This window comes from Coregonus clupeaformis, unplaced genomic scaffold (assembly GCF_020615455.1).
Source record: "Coregonus clupeaformis isolate EN_2021a unplaced genomic scaffold, ASM2061545v1 scaf2270, whole genome shotgun sequence".
NCBI classification, from domain to species: Eukaryota; Metazoa; Chordata; class Actinopteri; order Salmoniformes; family Salmonidae; genus Coregonus; species Coregonus clupeaformis.
In genome coordinates, this window is record NW_025535724.1 from 17061 (window position 1) to 39538 (window position 22478).

Consider the following 22478-nt stretch of genomic DNA (forward strand, 5'->3'; position numbering starts at 1 on the left):
CCGGCTCCCCTCTCTCCACTGGGATTCTCTGCCTCTGACCCTATTACGGGGGCTGAGTCACTGGCTTACTAGTGCTCTTCCATGCTGTCCCTAGGAGGGGTGCATCACTTGAGTGGGTTGAGTCACAGACGTGATCTTCCTGTACGGTTTTGCACCCCCTCAGTATCATGCGGTGGAGGAGATCTTTGTGGGCTATACTCAGCCTTGTCTCAGGGTAGTAGGTTGGTGGTCTGTTGATATCCCTTTCCAAGATGGCGTAGCAGTGCGGTCGCTTTTATTTCATCGTCCTGTGTAAATATCCCGTTTCTTGTTTTTTTTTTGTCTATTTTGTATATATTTCTCAATTTTTTACTTTCATTCTTTAACTAAATATACTTTCCTGCAACCCGCCTCACCCAACGTGGAAAGGATTCTACTATTTCTTTATAACTTTCATCAAGAACCGTAAGCTGAAATGAGTGTAGCCGCAATCTTAATGGCTACCTGCTATTAGTCAACGTTAGCGTCTTCACCACTGTCCGTGGCCTACACTATCCACCAGCCAGCTCTAGCTCTAGCCTGGACAATTCGTCGGCCAGTCTGCACAGCGTGCTATCGACCCAGCGTGCTATCGACCCAGAGCTTATTGGACTTTCTGCCGGAATCACTGGACCCTAGCGCCGGATCATCACAACTAGCTAGCTAGCTGCAACCTGTTGTTGGCTGATTACCATTGCCCTATAGCAAGCACCAGTTAGCCTTGAGCTAGCCTCAAGCCCATCTCCCGGCTATCTACCTCTCTGTCAACCGGACGGGACCTCCTAGTGTTGACACTGAGCCCCGCCGATCCAACACGACTGGTTTGCCGACGAAATAGTCTGATGTGGTTTCAACAGGCTTCCCGTTGCGACGACCACGAAGATCCATCTGCCAGCCCCGGCCCGCTAGCACACGCAAACTACAACTGTGCTCCCTGCTAGCTGTGATGAATCACCAATTTGAACTGCTCTCGGACTCACATATTGCTGTTCACTGGACCTTATGATCACTCAGCTGCACAGCTGATGCCTGCTGGACTGTTCCTTTACACGGTACCCTGTCCTGTTTATTCTGTTTAGTCTTAGCCCAAACGTTATCGCTATTTCCAGTTGTGTCTTAGCTCTCTCTAATAACACCTGTGACTGCTTTATGCCTCTCTCCCATGTCAATTATGCCTTGCCTATTGCTGTTTGGGTTAGTTCTTATTATACAATTTCACTGTAGAACCCCAAGTCCCTCTCAAACTGCCTCATATAGTTCCTTTGTTCCACCCCCCATACACGCCGAGACCAGCTCAATCGATGCCTCCAATGACGCTATCTCTTTCATTGTTACCCAACGCTTAGGGTTACCTGAACTGTACTCATATCCTTCCATATCCTTTTCTGTACATAATGCCCTGAATCTTTTCTACAACGCCCGGAGAACTGCCCCCTTTATTCTATGTACCCAACGCACTAGAAGACCAGTTTTTAAAGCCTTTAGTCGTATCCTTATTCTAGTCCTCCTCTGTTCCTCTGGTGATGTAGAGGCTAACCCAGGCCCTGCAGCCCCCAGTATCACTCCTACTCCCCAGGAGCTATCATTTGTTGACTTCTGTAACCGTAAAAGTCTTGGTTTTCTGCACATAAATATCAGAAGCCTCCTTCCTAAGTTTGTGTTATTCACTGCGTTAGCACACTCCGCCAACCCTGATGTTCTAGCAGTGTCTGAATCCTGGCTTAGGAAGGCCACCAAAAATTCTGAAATTTCCATCCCCAACTATAACATTTTCCGTCTAGATAGAACTGCCAAAGGGGGTGGAGTTGCAATCTACTGTAGAGATAGCCTGCAGAGCTCCATCATACTATCCAGGTCTGTGCCCAAACAGTTTGAGCTTCTACTTCTAAAAATCCACCTTTCCAGAAATAAATCTCTCACTGTTGCCGCTTGCTACAGCCCCCCTCAGCCCCCAGCTGTGCCCTGGACACCATATGTGAATTGATTGCCCCCATCTATCCTCAGAGTTCGTACTGCTTGGTGACCTAAATTGGGATATGCTTAACACCCCGGCCATCCTACAATCTAAACTAGATGCCCTCAATCTCACACAAATTATCAACGAACCTACCAGGTACAACCCTAAATCCGTAAACATGGGTACCCTCATAGATATCATCCTGACTAACTTACCCTCTAAATACACCTCCGCTGTCTTCAACCAGGATCTCAGCGATCACTGCCTTATTGCCTGCGTCCGTAACGGGTCCGCGGTCAAACGACCACCCCTCATCACTGTCAAACGCTCCCAAAAAACATTTCAGCGAGCAGGCCTTCCTAATTGACCTGGCCCAGGTATCCTGGATGGATATACATCTCATTCCGTCAGTAGAGAATGCCTGGTTGTTCTTTAAAAGTAATTTCCTCTCAATCTTAAATAGACATGCCCCATTCAAAAAATACAGAACTAAGAACAGATATAGCCCCTGGTTCTCCTCAGACTTGACTGCCCTTGACCAGCACAAAAACATCCTGTGGCGTACTGCATTAGCATCAAATAGCCCCCGCGATATGCAACTTTTCAGGGAAGTTAGGAACCAATAAACACAAGCAGTTAGGAAAGCAAAGGCTAACTTTTTCAAACAGACATTTGCATCCTGTAGCACTAACTCCAAAAAGTTTTGGGACACTGTAAAGTCCATGGAAAATAAGAGCACTTCCTCCCAGCTGCCCACTGCACTGAGGCTAGGAAACACTATCACCACCGATAAATCTACAATAATCGAGAATTTCAACAAGCATTTTGCTACGGCTGGCCATGCTTTCCACCTGGCTACCACTACCCCGGCCACCAGCTCTGCACCCTCCGCTGCAACTTGCCCATGCCCCCCCCGCTTCTCCTTCACACAAATCCAGACAGCTGATGTTCTAAAAGAGCTGCAAAATCTGGACCCCTACAAATCATCTGGGCTAGACAATCTGGACCCTTTCTTTCTAAAACTAGCCGCCAAATTGTCGCAACCCCCTATTACTAGCCTGTTCAACCTCTCTTTCGTAACGTCTGAGATCCCCAGAGATTGGAAAGCTGCCGCGGTCATCCCCCTCTTCAAAGGGGGTGACACTCTAGATCCAAACTGTTACAGACCCATATCCATCCTGCCCTGCCTTTCAAAAGTTTTTGAAAGCCAAGTCAACAAACAGATCACCGACCATTTCGAATCCCACCGTACCTTCTCCGCTATGCAATCCGGTTTCCGAGCAGGTCATGGGTGCACTTCAGCCACGCTCAAGGTCCTAAACGATATTATAACCGCGATCGATAATAGACAGTACTGTGCAGCCGTTTTCATTGACCTGGCCAAGGCTTTCGACTCTGTCAACCACCGCATTCTTATTGGCAGACTAAATAGCCTTGGTTTCTCAAATGACTGCCTCGCCTGGTTCACCAACTACTTCTCAGATAGAGTTCAATGTGTCAAATCGGAGGGCCTGTTGTCTGGACCTATGGCAGTCTCTATGGGGGTGCCACAGGGTTCAGTTCTTGGGCCGACTCTTTTCTCTGTGTATATCAATGATGTCGCTCTTGCTGCTGGTGACTCTCAGATCCACCTCTACGCAGACGACACCATTTTGTATACATCTGGCCCTTCATTGGACACTGTGTTAACAAACCTCCAAACGAGCTTCAATTCCATACAACACTCCTTCAGTAGCCTCCAACTGCTCTTAAACACTAGTAAAACTAAATGCATGCTCTTCAACCGAACGCTGCTTGCACCCGCCTACCCGACTAGAATCACTACTCTCGACGGGTCTGACCTAGAGTATGTGGACAACTACAAATATCTAGGTGTCTGGTTAGACTGTAAACTCTCCTTCCAGACTCACATTAAGAATCTCCAATCCAAAGTTAAATCTAGAATCGGTTTCCTATTTCGCAACAAAGCCTCCTTCACTCATGCTGCCAAACATGCCCTCGTAAAACTGACTATCCTACCGATCCTTGACTTCGAGGCGATGTCATTTACAAAATAGCCTCCAACACTATACTCAGCAAATTGGATGTAGTCTATCACAGTGCCATCCGTTTTGTCTCCAAAGCCCCATATAATACCCACCACTGTGACCTGTACGCTCTTGTTGGCTGGTCCTCACTACATATTCATCGCCAAACCCACTGGCTCCAGGCCATCTATAAATCACTGCTAGGCAAATCCCGCCTTATCTTAGCTCATTGGTCACCATAGCAACACCCACCCGTAGTCTGCGCTCCAGCGGGTATATCTCACTGGTCATCCCCAAAGCCAACACCTCCTTTGGCCGCAATTCCTTCCAGTTCTCTGCTGCCAATGACTGGAACAAATTGCAAAAATCTCTGAAGCTGGAGACACTTATCTCCCTCACTAACTTTAAGCATCAGTTGTCAGAGCACCTTACCGATCACTGCACCTGTACACAGCCCATCTGAAATTAGCCCGCCCAACTACCTCATCCCTATATTGTTATTTATTTTGCTCATTTGTACCCCAGTATCTCTATTTGCACATCATCTCTTGCACATCTATCATTCCAGTGTTAATACTAATTGTAATTATTTTGCACTATAGCCTATTTTATTGCCTTACCTCCATAACTTGCTAAATTTGCACACTGTATATATGTATTTCTGTTGTATTTTTGACTTTGTTTTGTTTTACCCCATATGTAACTCTGTGTTGTTGTTTTTATCGCACTGCTTTGCTTTATCTTGGCCAGGTCGCAGTTGTAAATGAGAACTTGTTCTCAACTGGTTTTCCTGGTTAAATAAAGGTGAAATAAATAAAATAAAAAATCCCTCTGGTGGTGTGGGGGCTGTGCTTTGGCAAAGTGGGTGGGGTTATATGCTACCTGGTTGGCCCTGTCCGGGGGTATCGTCGGACGGGGCCACAGTGTCCCCCGACCCGTCTATGATGCAATAGTCTGTGCTCCGGGGGGCTAGGGTCAGTCTGTTATATCTGGTGTAATTCTCCTGTCTTATCTGGTGTCCTGTGTGAATTTAAGTATGATCCCTCTAATTCTCTCTCCCTCCCCCTTCCCTCCCGGAGGACCTGAGCCCTAGGACCATGCCTCAGGACTACCTGGCCTGATGACTCCTGGCTGTCCCCAGTCCACCTGGTCCTCTCTCCCTCCCATCCCGGAGGACCTGAGCCCTAGGACCATGCCTCAGGACTACCTGGCCTGATGACTCCTGGCTGTCCCCAGTCCACCTGGTCCTCTTTCCCTCCCTTCCCGGAGGACCTGAGCCCTAGGACCATGCCTCAGGACTACCTGGCCTGATGACTCCTTGCTGTCCCCAGTCCACCTGGTCGTGCTGCTGCTCCAGTTTCCACTCTTCTGCCTGCGGCTATGGAACCCTGACCTGTTCACCGGACGTACTACCTTGTCCCGGACCTGCTGTTTTGAACCCTCTACTACATTTTACATTTTAGTCATTTAGCAGACACTCTTATCCAGACCACTGTGATTATTATTTGACCCTGCTGGTCATCTATGAACATTTGAACATCTTGAAGAACAATCTGGCCTTAATGGCCATGTACTCTTATAAACTCCACCCGGCACAGCCAGAAGAGGACTGGCCACCCCTCAGAGCCTGGTTCCTCTCTAGGTTTCTTCCTAGGTTCCTGCCTTTCTAGGGAGATTTTCTTAGCCACTGTGCTTCTACATCTGCATTGCTTGCTGTTTGGGGTTTTAGGCTGGGTTTCTGTGTATAACTTTGTGACATCTACTGATGTAAAAAGGGCTTTATAAATACATTTGATTGATTGATTGAACTAGGTACCTCTCTTCTCGTGGTTCAGGACTGCCCTGAGAGGGAGACACTGTACTGGTGATGTAGTGTAGTAGAGTTGTAGTAGTAGTAGTAGTAGTAGCAGTAGTAGTAGTAGAGTAGCAGTAGCAGCAGTAGTAGTAGTAGTAGTAGAGTAGCAGTAGTAGTAGTAGCGTGTAGTAGTATTAATATTAGTAGTAGTAGTAGTAGTAGTGTGTAGTATTAATATTAGTAGTAGTAGTAGTAGTAGTAGTAGAGTAGTGTAGTAGTAGTAGAGTAGCAGTAGCAGTAGTAGTAGTATTAATATTAGTAGTAGTAGTAGTAGTAGTAGTAGTGTGTAGTAGTAGTAGTAGTAGTAGTAGTGTGTAGTAGTAGTATTAGTAGTGTGTAGTAGTAGAGTAGTGTAGTAGTAGTATCAGTAGTAGCAGTAGTAGCATCAGTAGTAGTAGTAGTAGTAGTAGTAGTGTGTAGTAGCAGTAGTAGTAGTAGTAGCATCAGTAGTAGTAGAGTAGTGTAGTAGTAGTATCAGTAGTAGCAGTAGTGTAGTAGTAGTAGTAGTGTGTAGTAGTATTAGTAGTGTGTAGTAGTAGAGTAATGTGTAGTAGTAGTGTAGTAGTAGTAGTAGTAGTAGTAGTAGTAGTAGTAGCAGCATCAGTAGTAGCATCAGTAGTAGTAGTAGTCATGCTGTACTTCGCTCAGCAGGTAATATGACACATTACATTACAATGGAACGATTTGATTAGTGTAATGTTGGCTAGCTACATAGTTGTATTTGTATCAAAGATAAAGGTGTAGTATAGAGTAACTATCGAGGTTAGCTAGCCAGCTACATTCGTTCGCAGCGACGCCGTTTTTCAAACAAAGTCAACACAGCAGCCATTTCTAGCTAGCCAACACTACCAGCTACCAGCTAGCAGTACTGTAGCAACTAAATACAATATCCTTTTAGCCAGCTACATTCGTTCGCAGCGACGCCGTTTTTCAAACAAAGTCATCACCGCAGCCATTGCTAGCTAGCCAACGCTACCAGCTAGCAGTACTATAGCAACTAAATACAATATAATTTTAGCCAGCTACATTCGTTCACAGCGACGCCGTTTTTCAAACAAAGTCAACACAGCAGCCATTGCTAGCTAGCCAACACCACCAGCTAGCAGTACTGTAGCAGCTAAATACAATATCTTTGTGCTAGCTAGCCAACGTTTAATTATTGCTGCGTTATGAAAGGAACTAGACACGGACACGAATTATTATTATTATTATTATTATTATATTTATTATTCCACTCCTCTCCTCTTTTGACCTCACCCTCTCACCGTCCCCCCCGTCCCCCCCTACTCACAAGGCAGGCAATACGCTTGACCTCATCTTTACTAGATGCTGCTCTTCTACTAATCTCACTGCAACTCCCCTCCATGTCTCCGACCACTACTTTGTATCCTTTTCTCTCTCGCTCTCCTCCAACACTACTCACACTACTCACTCTGCCCCTACACAGATGGTAATGCGCCGCCGCAACCTTCGCTCTCTCTCTCCCACTACTCTCTCCTCTTCCATCCTATCATCTCTTCCCTCTGCTCAATCCTTCTCCCTCCAATCACCTGATTCTGCCTCCTCAACCCTCCTCTCCTCCCTTTCTGCATCCTTTGACTCTCTGTGTCCCCTATCCTCCCGGCCGGCTCGGTCCTCCCCTCCAGCTCCGTGGCTTGATGACTCATTGCGAGCTCACAGAACAGAGCTCCGGGCAGCCGAGCGGAAATGGAAGAAAACTAGACTCCCTGTGGACCTGGCATCCTTTCACTCCCTCCTCTCTACATTTTCTTCATCTGTTTCTGCTGCTAAGGCCACTTTCTACCACTCTAAATTCCAAGCATCTGCCTCTAACCCTAGGAAGCTCTTTGCCACATTCTCCTCCCTGCTGAATCCTCCTCCTCCCCCCCCCCCTCCCTCTCTGTGGATGACTTTGTCAACCACTTTGAAAAGAAGGTTGACGACATCCGATCCTCGTTTGTTAAGTCTAATGACACTGCTGGTCCTGCTCACACTGCCCTACCCTATGCTTTGACTTCTTTCTCCCCTCTCTCTCCAGATAAAATCTTGCGACTTGTGACTGCAGGCCGCCCAACAACCTGCCCGCTTGACCCCATCCCCTCCTCTCGTCTCCAGACCATCTCCGGTGACCTTCTCCCCTACCTCACCTCGCTGATCAACTCATCCTTGACCGCTGGCTATGTCCCTTCTGTCTTCAAGAGAGCGAGAGTTGCACCCCTTCTCAAGAAACCAACACTCGATCCCTCTGATGTCAACAACTACAGACCAGTATCCCTTCTTTCTTTTCTTTCCAAAACTATTGAGCGTGCCGTCTTTAGCCAACTCTCTTGCTATCTCTCTCAGAATGACCTTCTTGATCCAAACCAGTCAGGTTTCAGGACTGGTCATTCAACTGAGACTGCTCTTCTCTGTGTCACGGAGGCTCTCCGCACTGCTAAAGCTAACTCTCTATCCTCTGCTCTTGTCCTTCTAGACCTGTCTGCCGCCTTTGATACTGTGAACCATCAGATCCTCCTCTCCACCCTCTCCGAGCTGGGCATCTCCGGCGCGGCTCACTCTTGGATTGCGTCCTACCTGTCCGGTCGCTCCTACCAAGTGGCGTGGCGAGAAGCTGTCTCCGCACCACGTGCTCTCACCACTGGTGTCCCCCAGGGCTCAGTTCTAGGCCCTCTCCTATTCTCGCTATACACCAAGTCACTTGGCTCTGTCATATCCTCACATGGCCTCGCCTATCATTGCTACGCTGACGATACACAACTAATCTTCTCCTTTCCCCCTTCTGATAACCAGGTGGCGAATCGCATCTCTGCATGTCTGGCAGACATATCAGTATGGATGACGGATCACCACCTCAAGCTGAACCTTGGCAAGACGGAGCTGCTCTTCCTCCCGGGGTAGGACTGCCCGTTCCATGATCTCGCCATCACGGTTGACAACTCCGTTGTGTCCTCCTCCCAGAGTGCGAAGAGCCTTGGCGTGACCCTGGACAACACCCTGTCGTTCTCCGCTAACATCAAGGCGGTGACCTGATCCTGCAGGTTCATGCTCTACAACATTCGGAGAGTACGACCCTGCCTTACACAGGAAGCGGCACAGGTCCTAATCCAGGCACTTGTCATCTCCCCGTCTGGATTACTGCAACTCGCTGTTGGCTGGGCTCCCTGCCTGTGCCATTAAAACCCCTACAACTCATCCAGAATGCCGCAGCCCGTCTGGTGTTCAACCTTCCCAAGTTCTCTCACGTCACCCCGCTCCTCCGCACACTCCACTGGCTTCCAGTTGAAGCTCGCATCTGTTACAAGACCATGGTGCTTGCCTATGGGGCTGTGAGGGGAACGGCACCTCCGTACCTTCAGGCTCTGATCAGTCCCTACACCCAAACGAGGGCATTGCGTTCATCCACCTCTGGCCTGCTGGCTCCCCTTCCTCTGCGGAAGCATAGTTCCCGCTCAGCCCAGTCGAAACTGTTCGCTGCTCTGGCACCCCAATGGTGGAACAAGCTCCCTCACGACGCCAGGACAGTGGAGTCACTCACCACCTTCCGGAGACATTTGAAACCCCACCTCTTTAAGGAATACCTGGGATAGGATAAAGTAATCCTTCTACCCCCCTAAAAAATAAAAATAAAATAAAAAAAATATATATATATAAATAAAAATAGGGTGAATGCACCAATTTGTAAGTCGCTCTGGATAAGAGTAGTAGTAGGTGTGTTGTAGTAGTAGTAGTAATAGTAGTAGTAGGTGTGTTGTAGTAGTAGTAGTAGTAGTGTTGTAGTAGTAGCAGTAGTAGTAGTAGTAGTAGGTGTGTTGTAGTAGTAGCAGTAGTAGTAATAGTAGTAGTAGGTGTGTTGTAGTAGTAGTAGCAGTAGCAGTAGTAGTAGTAGGTAGTAGTAGTAGTAGTAGTAGTAGTAGTAGTAGTAGTAGTAGTAGTAGTAGTAGTAGTAGTAGTAGTAGCAGTAGTAGTAGTAGTGTGTAGTAGCAGTAGTAGTAACTATGTACCTCTCTTCCCGTGGTTCAGGGCTGCCCTGGGTAGGAGACACCGTACTGGTGGGGGTTGACGGCTCTTTCCTCTTCTCCTCCGACGACTTGTCTCCACCTCCTGGCTCATCTGCCGTCCAATGAAAATACAGGATCACACATTACAGCTGGGGGTTATTCACAGTGCATTCAGGTAGAGAAGTAGTACTCAGTACTGGAGTAAAAGTCAATCCAGCTGTAATGTGTTCCATGTAGATAACACGTATACTAGTAATGTGTTACTAACCCAGGAGTTTATTCCAGGACTTGATTAGGGCCTTGTTATGTAGTCTATACAACTAATGTGTGGAGGCAGTCTATACCACTAATGTGTGGAGGCAGTCTATACCACTAATGTGTGGAGGCAGTCTATACCACTAATGTGTAGAGGCAGTCTATACCACTAATGTGTAGAGGCAGTCTATACCACTAATGTGTGGAGGCAGTCTATACCACTAATGTGTGGAGGCAGTCTATACCACTAATGTGTGGAGGCAGTCTATACCACTAATGTGTGGAGGCAGTCTATACCACTAATGTGTAGAGGCAGTCTATACCACTAATGTGTGGAGGCAGTCTATACCACTAATGTGTGGAGGCAGTCTATACCACTAATGTGTAGAGGCAGTCTATACCACTAATGTGTGGAGGCAGTCTATACCACTAATGTGTGGAGGCAGTCTATACCACTAATGTGTAGAGGCAGTCTATACCACTAATGTGTGGAGGCAGTCTATACCACTAATGTGTGGAGGCAGTCTATACCACTAATGTGTGGAGGCAGTCTATACCACTAATGTGTGGAGGCAGTCTATACCACTAATGTGTAGAGGCAGTCTATACCACTAATGTGTAGAGGCAGTCTATACTAGTACTGATCTATTAACAGGTAGGACCAGGTTACATGTAGACTAGTAATGGCCCAGCCCCTGTGTAATGGTCATGCTGTTTAATCAGCTTCTTGATATGCCACACCTGTCAGGTGGATGGATTCTCTTGGCAAAGGAGAAATGCTCCCTAACAGGGATGGAAACACATTTGGGCACAAAATTAGCAAGAAATAAGCATTTTGTGTGTATGGAACCTTTCTGGGATCTTTTATTTCAGCTCATGAAACATGGGACCAACACTTTACATGTTGTGTTTATATTTTTGTTCAATATAGACAAGTAATGATGATCTACTACCAGATAGGACCAGGAGTTTCTTCCATGACTTGATGAGGGCCTTGGCCAGAGAGAGATCTGGATACTAGTAATGAGCTACTAACCCAGGAGATGAGGGCCTTGGCCAGAGAGAGATCTGTATACTAGTAATGAGCTACTAACCCAGGAGATGAGGGCCTTGGCCAGAGAGAGATCTGTATACTAGTAATGAGCTACTAACCCAGGAGATGAGGGCCTTGGCCAGAGAGAGATCTGGATACTAGTAATGAGCTACTAACCCAGGAGATGAGGGCCTTGGCCAGAGAGAGATCTGGATACTAGTAATGAGCTACTAACCCAGGAGATGAGGGCCTTGGCCAGAGAGAGATCTGGATACTAGTAATGAGCTACTAACCCAGGAGATGAGGGCCTTGGCCAGAGAGAGATCTGGATACTAGTAATGAGCTACTAACCCAGGAGATGAGGGCCTTGGCCAGAGAGAGATCTGGATACTAGTAATGAGCTACTAACCCAGGAGATGAGGGCCTTGGCCAGAGAGAGATCTGGATACTAGTAATGAGCTACTAACCCAGGAGATGAGGGCCTTGGCCAGCGAGAGATCTGGATACTAGTAATGAGCTACTAACCCAGGAGATGAGGGCCTTGGCCAGAGAGAGATCTGTATACTAGTAATGAGCTACTAACCCAGGAGATGAGGGCCTTGGCCAGAGAGAGATCTGTATACTAGTAATGAGCTACTAACCCAGGAGATGAGGGCCTTGGCCAGAGAGAGATCTGGATACTAGTAATGAGCTACTAACCCAGGAGATGAGGGCCTTGGCCAGAGAGAGATCTGTATACTAGTAATGAGCTACTAACCCAGGAGATGAGGGCCTTGGCCAGAGAGAGATCTGTATACTAGTAATGAGCTACTAACCCAGGAGTTTCTTCCAGGACTTGATGAGGGCCTTGGCCAGAGAGGTGACCTCATCGTCTGTACTCTGCTTCCTGATGGCGTTCACAGACATCCCGATCCTGGTGGACTGGAGACGAGAGAGAGAGAGAGACTAACGTTATGCTGCAGGAGAGACATGGGTTCAGTATAGAGAGAGACTAACATTATGCTGCAGGAGAGACATGGGTTCAGTATAGAGAGAGACTAACATTATGCTACAGGAGAGACATGGGTTCAGTATAGAGAGAGACTAGCATTATGCTGCAGGAGAGACATGGGTTCAGTATAGAGAGAGACTAACATTATGCTGCAGGAGAGACATGGGTTCAGTATAGAGAGAGACTAACATTATGCTACAGGAGAGACATGGGTTCAGTATAGAGAGAGACTAGCATTATGCTACAGGAGAGACATGGGTTCAGTATAGAGAGAGACTAACATTATGCTGCAGGAGAGACATGGGTTCAGTATAGAGAGAGATTAGAGTTCAGTACTTCTAAACCCCAACAAACAGGGGAAGGTACAGCCCTCCCCCCTCCCTCCTCCATCCACCCCCCCCCTTCCCCCTCCCTCCTCCATCCACCCCTCCCTCCCTCCCTCCCTCCCTCCTCCATCCACCCCCTCCCTCCCTCCCTCCCCCTCCCTCCTCCATCCCTCCCCCCTCCCTCCCTCCCTCCCTCCTCCATCCACCCCCCTCCCTCCCTCCTCCATCCACCCCCCCCTCCCTCCTCCTCCCTCCATCCCTCCCTCTCTCCCTCCATCCATCCCCCCTCCCTCCCTCCATCCATCCCCCCTCCCTCCCTCCATCCATCCCCCCTCCCTCCTCCATCCCTCTCTCCCTCCTCCATCCACCCCCCCTCCCTCCCACCCCCCTCCCTCCCTCCTCCATCCCCCCCCCTCCCTCCCTCCCTCCTCCCTCCATCCCTCCCTCCCTCCATCCCTCCCTCCCTCCCTCCTCCTCCCTCCCTCCATCCCTCCCTCCTCCCTCCATCCCTCCATCCCTCCCTCCCTCCATCCCCCCTCCCTCCCTCCCTTCCTCCCTCCAGTACCTGTACTGACTCTACAGTCATACAGTGCATTGGGAAAGTATTCAGACCCCTTGACTTTTTCCACTTTTTGTTACGTTACAGCCCTCTAAAATGGATTCAATTGTTTTCCCTTCACCAGTGTACACACAACACCCCATAATGACAACGCAAAAACAGGTTTTTAGAATTTTTTGTAAATGTATTACAAATAAAAAACGGACAAATCACAGTTACATAAGTATTCAGACCCTTTACTCAGTACTTTGTTGAAGCACCTTTGGCATCGATTACAGCATCAAGTTTTCTTGGGTATGACGCTACAAGCTTGGCACACCTGTATTTGGAGAGTTTCCTCCATTCTTCTCTGCAGATCCTCTCAAGCTCTGTCAGGTTGGATGGGGAGCGTCGCTGCACAGCTATTTTCAGGTCTCTCCAGAGATGTTAGATCGGGTTCAAGTCCGGGCTCTGGCAGGGCCACTCAAGGACATTCAGAGACTTGTCCCGAAGCCACTCCTGCTTTGTCCTGGCTGTGTGCTTAGGGTTGTTGTTCTGTTGGAAGGTGAACCTTCACCCCAGTCTGAGGTCCTGAGCGCTCTGGAGTAGGATTTCATCAAGGATCTCTCTGTACTTTGCTCCGTTGATCTTTCCCTCGATCCTGACTAGTGTCCCAGTCCCTGAAAAACATCCCCACAGCATGATGCTGCCACCACCATGCTTCACCGTAGGGATGGTGCCAGGTTTCCTCCAGATGTGACGCTTGGCATTCAGGCCAAAGAGTTCAATCTTGGTTTCATCAGACCAGAGAATCTTGTTTCTCATGGACTGAGAGTCTTCAGGTACCTTTTGGCAAACTCCAAGCGGGCTGTCATGTGCCTTTTACTGAGGAGTGGCTTCCGTCTGGCGACTCTAACATAAAGGCCTGATTGGTGGAGTGCTGCAGAGATGGTTGTCCTTCTGGAAGGTTCTCCCATCTCCACAGAGTGACCATTGGGTTCTTGGTCACCTCCCTGACCAAGGCCCATCTCCCCCGATTACTGAATTTGGCCGGGCGGCCAGCTCTAGGAAGAATCTTGGTGGTTCCAAACTTCTTCCATTTAAGAATGATGAGGCAACTGTGTTCTTGGGGACCTTCAATGCTGCAGAAATGTTTTGAGAAACCTGAGCTCAATTTGGAGTCTCATAGCAAAGGGTCTGAATACTTATGTAAAGAAGGTATATATTTTATTATTTCTTTTTCTGAAAACATTTCTAAAAACCTGTTTTCGCTTGATCATTATGAGGTATTGTGTTTAGATTTATGGATACTTTTTTTTTTTCAATCCATTTTAGAACAAAGCTGTAATGTAACAAAAATGTAGAAAAAAGGAAGGGGTCTGAATAGTTCCCGAATGAGCTCCTTCCATCCATCTCCTCCCCCCTCCTCTACCCCTCCCTCCTTCTCCCCCCCTCTCCCCCTCCCTCCTTCTCCCCCCCTCTCTCCCCCATCTACCCCTCCCCCCTCTACTCCTCCCCCTCCTCTCTCTCTCCCCCCTCTACCCCTCCCTCCCTCCCTCTCTCTCTCCCCCTCCCTCCCCCATCCAGTACCTGTACTAACTCTACAGTCATTGGTACAGCCCTCCCTCCCCCCTCCAGTACCAGTCATTGGTACAGCCCTCCCTCCCCCTCCCAGTACCAGTCATTGGTACAGCCCTCCCTCCCCCTCCAGTACCAGTCATTGGTACAGCCCTCCCCCCCCCCCTCCAGTACCAGTCATTGGTACAGCCCTCCCTCCCCCTCCAGTACCAGTCATTGGTACAGCCCTCTCTCCCCCTCTAGTACCTGTCATTGGTACAGCCCTCCCTCCCCCCTCCAGTACCAGTCATTGGTACAGCCCTCTCTCCCCCTCTAGTACCTGTCATTGGTACAGCCCTCCCTCCCCCCCTCCAGTACCAGTCATTGGTACAGCCCTCTCTCCCCCCTCTAGTACCTGTCATTGGTACAGCCCTCCCTCCCCCCCTCCAGTACCAGTCATTGGTACAGCCCTCTCTCCCCCCCTCCAGTACCTGTAGTAATTCTAGCGTCATAGGTACAGCCCTCAGCTCCTTCAGAAGGTCCAGTGCCCCTACCTGCAACAGCAACAACAAACTGAGGGTTAGGGTTAGGGTTAGGTTGGTGCTGCAACAACATCATCATACTGGGGGTTAGGTAGAGGTAGGAAGGTTAGGTAGAGGTAGGAAGGTTAGGTAGAGGTAGGAAGGTTAGGTAGAGGTAGGAAGGTTAGGTAGAGGTAGGAAGGTTAGGTAGAGGTAGGAAGGTTAGGTATGCTGGTGAGGATAGGTTGAGCTAGTCAGGTTAGATTGAGGTAAGGTTAGGTTGAGGTAGGAAGGTTAGGTAGAGGTAGGCAGGTTAGGTAGAGGTAGGAAGGTTAGGTTGAGGTAGTCAGGTTCGGTTGAGGTACGCTGGTAAGGTTAGGTTGAGGTAGTCAGGTTAGATTGAGGTAAGGTTAGGTTGAGGTAGTCAGGTTCGGTTGAGGTAGGCTGGTAAGGTTAGATTGAGGTAGTCAGGTTAGATTGAGGTAAGGTTAGATTGAGGTAGGCGGGCTACTAGTGATGCCCCAGGCTGCAACAGCAACAACATACAGTGTAGAGGCAGGTTGATGTAGCGAGGCAGGCTGGGGTGGGTGATAGGTTGATGTAGCGAGGCAGGCTAGGGTGGGTGATAGGTTGATGTAGCGAGGCAGGCTAGGGTGGGTGATAGGTTGATGTAGCGAGGCAGGCTAGGGTGGGTGATAGGTTGATGTAGCGAGGCAGGCTAGGGGTGGGTGATAGGTTGATGTAGCGAGGCAGGCTAGGGGTGGGTGATAGGTTGATGTAGCGAGGCAGGCTGGGGTGGGTGATAGGTTGATGTAGCGAGGCAGGCTAGGGTGGGTGATAGGTTGATGTAGCGAGGCAGGCTAGGGTGGGTGATAGGTTGATGTAGCGAGGCAGGCTGGGGTGGGTGATAGGTTGATGTAGCGAGGCAGGCTAGGGGTGGGTGATAGGTTGATGTAGCGAGGCAGGCTAGGGTGGGTGATAGGTTGATGTAGCGAGGCAGGCTAGGGTGGGTGATAGGTTGATGTAGCGAGGCAGGCTAGGGTGGGTGATAGGTTGATGTAGCGAGGCAGGCTAGGGTGGGTGATAGGTTGATGTAGCGAGGCAGGCTAGGGTGGGTGATAGGTTGATGTAGCGAGGCAGGCTGGGGTGGGTGATAGGTTGATGTAGCGAGGCAGGCTAGGGTGGGTGATAGGTTGATGTAGCGAGGCAGGCTAGGGTGGGCGTGTCAACCATTTGACAGTGTAGGAAGGCGTCAATAGTTGCATGTTGCAATTCAGTTGTAAATAATGACAGACAGTTTAAAGCATAACTACGTGATCATGGTGCCGGACCAACTCTGATAGACTGCTAAGCTAGCTAGTTGCTAGCCAAATAGAAACAGTTTTAGAACGACAGCTAGCCAAGCAAGTTGATTACTTTTATAGCCCCCTGGTAAGCGATTGGTAATAAAATACCTGGTTAGCTGGCAATCAACTAGCGAGCTACATAGCTACTAGGGATGTCATGATTCACCAATACGCATCAGCCCCCGGTTCAAATGTTTAAGATAAGAGTGCACAGGTCCGAGGGAGCTCAAAACGATCCAAATTATATTAAATCAATAGCCTGGCTGTGACATCCAATTTATATTAAAGTTGCAACATGTAACTTTTTGGGTGAACATACCAAATTAACATAGAAATGTGTGTTCTAGATCTGTCATTCTCATTGAAAGCAAGTCTAAGAAGCTGTATATCTGTTCTATATGCTCTATTTCTATGCTTCCTGTTCTCAAGTTTTGTTTTTGCGTCTTTTACTTTAGGTTTTGTACATCAGCTTCAAACAGCTGAAAATATAATATTGTTGGTTATGGAAAATATATTTCACAGCGGTTTAGATGGTACAATGATTCTCTACACTATACTTGCTTGTTTTGTCATATACACTTAAATTAGGCGAACTATTAGAATTTTAGCAACCAGGTGGAGCGATTTCTTCATAGTGCATCTTCAAAAAAGAATCGCCTGGCTGTGACAGACTGTCACGATCGTTTACGGACGAGACGGACCAAGGCGCAGCGTGATAAGCGTACATGTTTATTTAAGTACTGAACACCCGACAAAACAACAAACAAACGATACGTGAAGTTCAAGGTAACATACAAACACCATACCTTACACGGAACAAGATCCCACAACTAACTGGTGCCAACAAGCTGCCTAAGTATGGTCCCCAATCAGAGACAACAAGCTACAGCTGCCTCTGATTGGGAACCACCCTGGCCAACATAGATCTACCCGATCTAGACACTAAACATAGCAAACTTAACATAGAAACTACACACCTGGCTCAACATTTAAGAGTCCCCAGAGCCAGGGCGTGACACAGACTAGCATCCAATTTAAACAAGTTCTTGATGATCTAAGAGATCTACTTTTTGATACCTTCATTGAATGTATTGAGAATAATACTCTCATGCCCACTTTGAAACAAGGTACAAACCTGGAATATATTAATAACCTTAGGCCTATAACTTTACTTATCGATTATAAACTGTTTTCACACTTTTTTGCCAACAGATTGAAAGGCATAACTCTGACTGTCTTTTTGAAAGAGGTCGATACATAATAATATCTGAGTAGTTTTGGACCTGATAGAGGATGATGGGTCTATTTTATTTTTGGACTTTCAAAAGGCTTTTGATATGGTGGAGCATGATTTTTCTTTCCATTGTCTAAAACATTTAGGATTTAAAATGTTATATTGTGATATTACCAGTCCAGTCTCCCATCCCCAAGGTACCGCTCCACGACTCAATATAAATATACAGTGGGGAAAAAAAGTATTTAGTCAGCCACCAATTGTGCAAGTTCTCCCACTTAAAAAGATGAGAGAGGCCTGTAATTTTCATCATAGGTACACGTCAACTATGACAGACAAATTGAGAAAAAAAAATCCAGAAAATCCCATTGTAGGATTTTTTATGAATTTATTTGCAAATTATGGTGGAAAATAAGTATTTGGTCACCTACAAACAAGCAAGATTTCTGGCTCTCACAGACCTGTAACTTCTTCTTTAAGAGGCTCCTCTGTCCTCCACTCGTTACCTGTATTAATGGCACCTGTTTGAACTTGTTATCAGTATAAAAGACACCTGTCCACAACCTCAAACAGTCACACTCCAAACTCCACAATGGCCAAGACCAAAGAGCTGTCAAAGGACACCAAAAACAAAATTGTAGACCTGCACCAGGCTGGGAAGACTGAATCTGCAATAGGTAAGCAGCTTGGTTTGAAGAAATCAACTGTGGGAGCAATTATTAGGAAATGGAAGACATACAAGACCACTGATAATCTCCCTCGATCTGGGGCTCCACGCAAGATCTCACCCCGTGGGGTCAAAATGATCACAAGAACGGTGAGCAAAATCCCAGAACCACACGGGGGACCTAGTGAATGACCTGCAGAGAGCTGGGACCAAAGTAACAAAGCCTACCATCAGTAACACACTACGCCGCCAGGGACTCAAATCCTGCAGTGCCAGACGTGTCCCCCTGCTTAAGCCAGTACATGTCCAGGCCCGTCTGAAGTGCATTTGGATGATCCAGAAGAGGATTGGGAGAATGTCATATGGTCAGATGAAACCAAAATATAACTTTTTGGTAAAAACTCAACTCGTCATGTTTGGAGGACAAAGAATGCTGAGTTGCATCCAAAGAACACCATACCTACTGTGAAGCATGGGGTTGGAAACATCATGCTTTGGGGCTGTTTTTCTGCAAAGGGACCAGGACGACTGATCCGTGTAAAGGAAAGAATGAATGGGGCCATGTATCGTGAGATTTTGAGTGAAACCCTCCTTCCATCAGCAAGGGCATTGAAGATGAAACGTGGCTGGGTCTTTCAGCATGACAATGATCCCAAACACACCGCCCGGGCAACGAAGGAGTGGCTTCGTAAGAAGCATTTCAAGGTCCTGGAGTGGCCTAGCCAGTCTCCAGATCTCAACCCCATAGAAAATCTTTGGAGGGAGTTGAAAGTCTGTGTTGCCCAGCGACAGCCCCAAAACATCACTGCTCTAGAGGAGATCTGCATGGAGGAATGGGCCAAAATACCAGCAACAGTGTGTGAAAACCTTGTGAAGACTTACAGAAAACGTTTGACCTGTGTCATTGCCAACAAAGGGTATATAACAAAGTATTGAGAAACTTTTGTCATTGACCAAATACTTATTTTCCACCATCATATGCCAATAAATTCATAAAATATCCTACAATGTGATTTTCTGGATTTTTTTTTCTCATTTTGTCTGTCATAGTTGACGTTTACCTATGATGAAAATTACAGGCCTCTCTCATCTTTTTAAGTGGGAGAACTTGCACAATTGGTGGCTGACTAAATACTTTTTTTCCCCACTGTAATAGAATTCGGTAAGGCTGTCCAATTAAAAAAAATAATGTATTCATTTTAGCTGCTGAAATGCTGGCCATTTTGATAAAGAATTATGAGAATATAAAACAACTTATGTTCTGGGAAAATCCATCGTTATTAGTCAACTGGCAGACGATACTACTATTTTTCTTAAGGACAAAGAACCCCCTAGCTATCAATTTAGTTAATCTCTTCTCAGATGCATCAAGTTTGAGGATAGAGTGCATTCGGAAAGTATTCAGACCCCTTCACTTTTTCCACATTTTGTTACGTTACAGCCTTATTCTAAAATGGATTACATTTTTATTAAATTTTTTATCCTCAGCAATCTACACACAATACCCCATTATGACAAAGCGAAAACAGGTTTAGAAATGTTTGCAAATGTATAAAAATAAAAAAAACATAAATACCTTATTTACATAAGTATTCAGAACCTTTGCAATGAGACTCGAAATTGAGCTCAGGTGCATCCTGTTTCCATTGATCATCCTTGAGATGTGGTAAATTCAATTGATTGGACATGATTTGGAAAGGCACACACCTGTCTATATAAGGTCCCACAGTTGACAGTGCATGTCAGAGCAAAAGCCAAGCCATGAGGTCGAAGGAATTGTCCACAGGCACAAATCTGGGGAAGGGTACCAAAACATTTTCTGGCCGCCCGGCCAAACTCAGCAATCGGAGGAGAAGGGCCTTGATCAGGGAGGTCTGATGAAACCAAGATTGAACTCTTTGGCCTGAATGCCAAGCGTCACGTCTGGAGGAAACCAGGCACCGCTCATCACCTGGCCAATACCATCCCTAAGGTGAAGCATGGTGGTGGCAGCATCATGCTGTGGGAAAGTTTTTCAGCGGCAGGGACTGGGAGACTAGTCAGAATCGAGGGAAAGATGAACGGAGCAAAGTACAGAGAGATCCTTGATGAAAACCTGCTCCAGAGCACTCAGGACCTCAGACTGGGGCGAAGGTTCACCTTCCAACAGGACAACAACCCTTAGTACACAGCCAAGACAACGCAGGAGTGGCTTCGGGACAAGTCTCTGAATGTCCTTGAGTGGCCCAGCCAGAGCCCGGATTTGAACCTGATTGAACATCTCTGGAGAGACCTGAAAATAACTGTGCAGCGACGCTCCCCATCCAACCTGACAGAGCTTAAGAGGATCTGCAGAGAAGAATGGGAGAAACTCCCCAAATACAGGTGTGCCAAGCTTGTAGCGTCATACCCAAGAAGACTCAAGGCTGTAATCGCTGCCAAAGGTGCTTCAACAATATGCTGAGTAAAGGGTCTGAATACTTAAATACATTTTTTATTTTAAATAAAATGTTCAAATATTCTAAAAACCTGTTTTTGCTTTGTCATTATGGGGTATTGTGTGTAGATTGCTGAGGATTCTTTTTGAATCCATTTTAGAATAAGGCCGTAACGTAACTAAATGTGGAAAAAGTGAAGGGTCTGAATACTTTCCGAATGCACTGTAAATATGAATAAACATGAGCTTATGGCCAATCATGACCATCCTTTCATTTCATTACATAATATCCCTATATGGGCAATTCCATAGTAAGGTCAACCTGAGCATGAAAAAACTAAATAGCTAATTTCCTAATGAAACTACATTCATATTTACCTTGAATGTGTGTATTTTCAAGTACAGACTACAGTTGGCCTTTATATTTTCCAAATGTAATGTTATTGTTATTACAAGGTAGGATACAAAGTTTCAAAATAAGGCTTTTCATAGCCTTTGGCAACGGCTCACAGAACTTGTTTTGGTATTCACATCTGTGCCCCTGTGTTTCTGACCAAGTCGGAAGGTTAATGAAACAATATCAAACACATTTTAGTCCAGAATTTTACAATTTAGTAAAGATAGAACGCTGATTTGGACAGACAGTGTCACATCCGTAACGTTTTTGAAGAAAAGTTGTTATTGTAGACGTGTTTGGAGCATGATTGTATTTAAACATTCTATGCAAAGCTAACTTTCATCAAGAATGAGGTGTAATTGGTTGCCTTTCTCTCTGTCAGTCCTCGTTCTAACCGTTACGGACGCTAATGGAATCCCTAGTCAGCATCACTGCATAATGCCATGATAACAATATTGGTTTGTATCTGTGTGGTCTGCCCTGCGGCGCGAGATGCACTCTGGCACTTGAGAACTGCAGCTGTCAAACCTGAAGTGATTTACTTTCTGACCCTGTGCTATTGGTAGGACATATAGTTTAACCCTTCATAGGAAAGACATCAACATAATGACATATGATAGGACACGCACTCTACACAAACGTACACATGGATGTTGTATTGGAAATACAGTGGGGAGAACAAGTATTTGATACACTGCCGGTTTTCCTACTTACAAAGCATGTAGAGGTCTGTAATTGTTATCATAGCTACACTTCAACTGTGAGAGACGGAATCTAAAACAAAAATCAAAAAAATCACATTGTATGATTTTTAAGTAATTAATTTGCATTTCATTGCATGACATAAGTATTTGATACATCAGAAAAGCAGAACTTAATATTTGGTACAGAAACCTTTGTTTGCAATTACAGAGATCATACGTTTCCTGTAGGTCTTGACCAGGTTTGCACACACTGCAGCAGGGATTTTGGCCCACTCCTCCATACAGACCTTCTCCATATCCTTCAGGTTTCGGGGCTGTCGCTGGGCAATACGGACTTTCAGCTCCCTCCAAAGATTTTCTATTGGGTTCAGGTCTGGAGACTGGCTAGACCACTCCAGGACCTTGAGATGCTTCTTACGGAGCCACTCCTTAGTTGCCCTGGTTGTGTGTTTCGGGTCGTTGTCATGCTGGAAGACCCAGCCACGACCCATCTTCAATGCTCTTACTGAGGGAAGGAGGTTGTTTGCCAAGATCTCGCGATACATGGCCCCATCCATCCTCCCCTCAATACGGTGCATTCGTCCTGTCCCCTTTGCAGAAAAGCATCCCCAAAGAATGATGTTTCCACCTCCATGCTT

The 22478-nt window shown here is 46.7% G+C and overlaps 1 protein-coding gene across 2 annotated transcripts in view; it reads right to left on the minus strand.

Moving 5' to 3' along the window:
- The window catches only part of LOC121557248 (transcription elongation factor A protein 1), a gene marked incomplete at its 3' end in the record, with an annotated part of 44178 nt that overhangs the window by 16956 nt on the left and 4744 nt on the right, over window positions 1-22478 (minus strand). For both annotated transcript variants that reach the window (XM_045219324.1, XM_041871084.2), the window contains 3 exon segments: window positions 9859-9967; window positions 11959-12064; window positions 15047-15109. In XM_045219324.1, coding sequence (XP_045075259.1) covers window positions 9859-9967; window positions 11959-12064; window positions 15047-15109 — 278 coding nt within the window.